A 6,000-nucleotide genomic window follows, 5' to 3' on the forward strand; every position below is an offset into this window, starting at 1 on the left:
AAATTGACAACCTAACCAACAATTGATTCAAAATCAATGAGGTAAGCACACTTTTAGCCGATCGAGGAGATTTTTTCACGTTTAGTTTAGTGGTTAAGGTTGAGATTTCAGAATATAATAATTCTGAATTCTAATTTTTCCATCCTCACCTCGCTTCTTAAATTAAAAAAAAAGAAAGAAAAGGTAAGCACGCCTTTTATTTTTATTTTTAATTTTCTAATCCAACTCGTAAATTTTTGTCCACTAAGAATGCCTGCCATATGTTATTATTAAGTATTATGATCCTTATCCTTATAGTTATTAGCTTTTGTTGTTATAATTGCTGCGGTTAAGGTTTCCCTTTAGCATCTAGCATGTAAAATTACGTGCCTTGTGCTTACGAAGTCACGATCTGTAAAAGCGATGTTTGCATCACACGCTTTCTTTTCTTGAGGTCAATGGGATATAAACTATGGCCGACTCCAACGTGACGGGCCTGACGGCTGCAAACTCCAATTCCACGCTTTCAAGCCGGACGCGTGTTGCTGGGCCTTCAATGGACAGCAGAAGCGCCTCGCTGCGGCACGTTTTCATCCACTAATTTTGGTCCTGCCCTCCTTCTCAGGTGAGTTTTAGCATAAATTGATTAAATGTACAAAGCAAAATATGTTAAATCATGACCAAGAAGACGGAAATCATTATTCTAAGGGGACAGGGATATAAAACCAGGTGCAGGTGGCTGTTTAGTCTTACGAGACCTAATGACTTTTTGCACCTTTGAAATACCCAAATTTTGACGGTTTCATCTTACATCTTAAATTTAGTGTCTAAAAGTTTTAATTAGTGCTTGCCGCTTTAGCCCTTATCAGACAGTAGCTAAGTGCTAATTCTTGAATGAAATGAGTGCTTGAGCTTCATACTGATTCTAGATTATGATTGACAATGACCAAACCGAATTGATGGTGTTTAATTATGCAACTTTAGACATTCATGAATTCCTATATTAATTGCTCTAACTAGGCTAAAAGTAGAGGTACTATATCATCATCATCATCATGAATGAGAAAAGCTAAAGTTACAAATTTTTATTTCACCCTCCAATCTCCAGTTGCTTGTCCCAGGATTCAAATCCTGAAACAGGCAACACGCTAGCAAGTTGTTAGTCACAAGATGTTAATGAATTGCTTTGTGTTGAATCAGAATTAGAGATAATAATTAGCTGTCTAATCCAAATCATGAGAGGTGTAGACCGATTTAAGTTTGCTAATCAATTACTACAATTTCACCTATATTTGTAAAGCTACATAATCCTCTCAATAAAGAATTAGGGATAATTCAGAAACCTCTCCTGAGCTTTCTGACAATTTCATTGAGCTCCCCTCAGGTTTGAAAAATTACACCTACCTCTCTTGATTTGATAGTTTTAGTAAGAAAACCTTAAAATAATATTGACTTTGTCAAATTTTTAAATGAATACCCCAAAATGCCCCTGTACAATGAGTTTTAATTTATTTTTTTTTATACAATTATAAGATTATCTAATATAATTATAAGGAAAAGGTGCCAAATTTTTTATGTCCATATCTACTATTTGATAAACAACTATAATAATAATAATTTTATTACTATGATAGGATACTTTTGATGGTATTTTATTATGGATTTAGATTTATAAGATATAAAAGAAAATGTTAAAATAATTCATTTGGAGTTTATAAATTTTTCAAGTAGTGGGATTATCATAATTTAGTAGTGGTTTTGGGTCAAATTTTTTTATTTATTGTTAAATTTAATACCAAAAATAGAAATATAAAAATCAACAAAACATTGGATTACATATAAGTTAACTCATAAAAAAAATCACTCATTCGACATTTAGGGCCTGTTTGGCACCCTAATTTTTTACCAAGTTTTTTAGCTACTAGTTTTTTAACAACTTTTGCTACAAGAACCCCAAAAAACTTCCCAAAGTTTTTTATCTACACACTTAAAATATCCAAAACACAAAAAAAAATAAAATTCCCTTCCCCTTTTCTTCTTCTTCCTCCCCCACCACCACCTCCGTTGCCGATTTCCGATGCTGGTGCCGGTGCTGGTCTTCTTTTTTTTTTTTTCCTCTCCCCTTCTTCCTCCCCTGCCATCCTCCCCTCTTGTCTTTTTTTTTCTCTCTGCGTCTCCCCCATTTCCTCCCCCACCTCTCTGTGAAAAAAAAAGAAAGAAAAGAAAGATGGTGAGAAGCGGGAAGGGGAACATGGGAGGCGGGGGGTGGCAGGGCAGAGGGAAAAGGCGGGGCAGAGAGGGAAGGGGCAGCGGTGGTGGCGGGGGGAGGGGGAAGGCGGGGCAGAGGAGGTGACGGGGAGAGGGGAGGAGAAGGGGAAAGGGAGGAGAGGGGTGGCGGGAGGTGGCATTGGTGGAGTTGCTGCTGGGGTGGCGGAGGTAACGGGGAAGAAGAAGAAGAAGAAAAGAAAAAGGAAAGAAAGAAAAAGAAAGAGAAAGAGAAAGAGAAAGAAAAAGAGAAAAAGAAAGAAAAAAAAGAAAAAGAAAAAAAAGTTTTTCACCTTACAAAAACTTCTACAAAATTTTTCACCCTATAAAAACTTCTACAAAATTTTTTCAAAAACTTCTACAGTGCACTACAGTAAAGTTTTAGACAAACTCCCAAAAAACTCAGGTTCCAAACAGGCCCTAGTTACAATAGAAACTAGATGTAATAGTGCTAGTTCTATAATTTTATTGGCAAAAAATTTAAAAAAAAAGGAATAAGAAGGAAAAAGAATGAAAAGTAATTTTAAAAGTCATTCTAAGTATAAGTATACCAAACAAGGAAATTTCATTAAAATATTTAAGGGTAGTATTGTCATTTTAAATGATAAGGGAGATATGTGTAATTTTTAAAGTCTTGAGGGAGCTAAATGAAATTGTTAAAAACCTCATGGGAGGTTTCTTAAATTTTCCCAAAGAATTATTTATGATGTTTATTTGAAGTAACAAGATACTATCAATTAGTTCGTTTAAACAAGGTCATGTTTCTCAATGGACTTAATTAATACTAAATAACTCAAGTTTTCCATCGTTTCGATCATAATTAGATTCTGTTTCATGACATATTAATTAAATTTGACCTTTATTTTCTGCTGAATTCAAAGAACCTACGTGCATTTAGATTTGAGAATTATTTTACAGTAAATGCAAGGACAAATCATCCTTTATTTCATGGTGACATGGACGCACGTAGTAACCACCATGGAAAGGAGAGTTGGGGTTTGCAATGTCAACACATAAGACATTAGACCAACTCTAGGTGTCAAAACATAATAATTACCCCATTTGAATTGTTATTTTTATGAATTTTTGTAGAAAAATATACGGTAACAATTTGTTGTATATAAGATAAACAAGTAATTAAGAAATATATTCACGAAAATCGTAACAATTTTTCTGCATAAGATCACAATTCAAACGAAATAAATGTTTCACCGAACATCCCAGAACAACTGATGATACAGTAAAGCACCAAGTTTCATAAATTTGATGAACAATACAACCGATCGAGAGCATTTTACTCTTTCTCAGTGTTAATACAAGTCTGGAATTCCTACTTAGAAAGTCAATGCACAACTAAAAAAACAAATTCTCGGTTTGAATTCAAGAGTTTTTGAAAAAATGCTTTTGTCTTCTTTAACAGTTTAATATCCAAACGTCATCCACTTTACAAATTAAAAGAGCAAGAAAGGCATAAAAGTATATGACAATTGATTAGGCTCCTCACCCCTTGACATGCATGCAATTGCAATCACAGAGTTGGAATTGACTCAACAACCACCCTAGCTCGGTCCTCGCTCATAGCCTATTTAATTGCATTTTTCTGGAATTTTTTTGGGCACATTTCTAGGTAAGGTTTAAAAGGTATGCTCTAGCTAGTTGTCCATTGTAGAAAGTTATTGTCCAATCTTCAAGCTTAAAATAACATTGAAGTAGTAGTCTTGAAATTGTTTGTTGCAGAAGAACATATGTAATCATCATATGATCATGTAAATGCTCCCGGCAATCCAAGTTTATCCTAATTTCTGTCATCAGCAGATCGGCACAAAATTAATGCCACAAATAGTGAAATGAATTTCTTTTGCACCTTTCAGCAATACTTTATAAAAGCTGACTTACCTAATCTTGAAAATTGAAATAAGAGAATATCCCTCTAACCATTGCCAGCTTTGAATAACCACTGGGCCATTGGTTCAGTGGCCACCACCTAGTGGGTGGGGTGGGAGGCAAGGGTGTGCTGTGCATTCGTTTGATTCGGTGGTGGTTCAGTTTGCTTCGGGTTATCTCTGGGCCTCCTTAGATCCGCCCCCTTCCTCTTAGTGTAGGATAGATTAGATTTATCGTCTCCGAAAAAAAAAAAATTTACCAGCTTTGAATAATTGATTGAATTACTATTAATTTACAACCCCCTTAACCAATACGGCTGAAAAAACATCATCCTTTCCCACAGGCCAAAGCCCAACTGCTACCATAGAGTAAAATAAGTCATTCCCATGTATAAAGTCGCAAAATCCATTCCATACCATTTCCATCCCTCACGAATTCCTTCTCCTTTTCCAGCATCCCCTCTTTCCTTTCCATCCATATTCAACCATTGACAAAAAATGGTCCGTCCAATGCCAATACATGTGACTAATCATGAAAACTTTTGCTCTCTACCATTAGCAATAGGATTGTTCATTTCAGCATCAGTTCTTGTGGCGCTTTGCGCGAGACATTCCAAGATGCTTGCTAGAGAGTGTGGTAATGGTACTATTGAGAATAGTACCGATTCAAAACTTTCACCTCGATCACCATTGCTGCTCCCCAAGAAGACCATCACAAATATCAACAACGCGGCTGATCATCCGGAGGGAAATAATCGTGGAGAATCCGAAGCTCGTGGGATTTTTGCCAACCCCGGTGAAGGATTTGGTGAAGGTGGATTGTGGCAGAAGAAAATCTTGATGGGTGAGAAATGCCAGCCCCCGGAGTTTTCTGGTGTTCTTTTTTATGACTCTCATGGAAATAGGATTTCTGAGCTTCCCAGATCACCTAGGGCCATGCATGTCGGAAGATACTCTTCTTAATTTTCCTGCTGCAAGAAATCTGCAAAAGCTTTTTTTTTTTTTTTTTTTAATTTGTTTGTTTTCCATGCACAAATTAGCAGTTCAACAGCCAAATACTACATATTTCTAATGTTACAACGTTAAACGAGTTCATCGAACCATCTTTTTTTTTTTTTTTTCCAATTATTCTAACAAAATGAATTTAGTGATCCTAAATCCCAATAAGAACTCAGGTCCTCCTTTCCATAATTAAGTTTGTATTGGAATTCTTGTTTCCAAATTGTACACTTATGTTGCATTCTTTGAATTTCTTATTCGACATTGAAAAATGTAGCAAAAATTAAAACAAACTAGAAACACACCAAAATGAGTTTTGGTCTGAATCTTTGGAACTGACTTACTTTAGATGGAAGGTAAATGTACACAGGCCTTGATATGTGTTGCGATTATTACTATACGTATCACATGTTCAAGGTATATGGATGACTTTGTTTTTCTTGGCCTTGTTTGGAAAGTGATTTTACTCAGAAAAATTACTACGTTTTCCGTGAATACATTTCTCTATTACCTTTTTACCTCACATATTTCAAATCTTTACAGTAATTTTTTTACAAAAATCCAGAAAAATGCAATCCAAACAATGTACACCATCCCCATTAACAAAAGGGGAAAAAAGAAAAAAAAAACCCACTTCACAATAATGAAAGGAAAGAAGTAAAGTAATACTTGAAATTTGAAAGCAAGAAAATCTGAAAATGCCGTCTGTCACTGAAAATGCCGTCTGAAAATGCATAACTTACCTCCCAAAATTGGCTAAATTCCTGAGGCTCAGTTTGGGAGTTGAGATTTGGTGAGAAAAGAAGGGAACTTTAAATAATTTTTTTTTTCTTGTTTGGGAGTTTGAAAAGAAAAGAAAAGAAGAGAAAATAGA

The 6,000-nt window shown here is 35.2% G+C and overlaps 1 protein-coding gene across 1 annotated transcript; it reads left to right on the forward strand.

Moving 5' to 3' along the window:
• The first annotated feature begins 4,625 nt into the window (after nucleotides 1–4,625).
• On the forward strand, nucleotides 4,626–5,090 carry LOC113752604. Its single transcript, XM_027296706.1, has one exon. The coding sequence runs from the start codon at nucleotides 4,626–4,628 to the stop codon at nucleotides 5,088–5,090; it is 465 nt and encodes a 154-aa protein (XP_027152507.1).
• The last annotated feature ends 910 nt before the right edge of the window (nucleotides 5,091–6,000 follow it).

This window comes from Coffea eugenioides, chromosome 11 (assembly GCF_003713205.1).
Source record: "Coffea eugenioides isolate CCC68of chromosome 11, Ceug_1.0, whole genome shotgun sequence".
NCBI classification, from domain to species: Eukaryota; Viridiplantae; Streptophyta; class Magnoliopsida; order Gentianales; family Rubiaceae; genus Coffea; species Coffea eugenioides.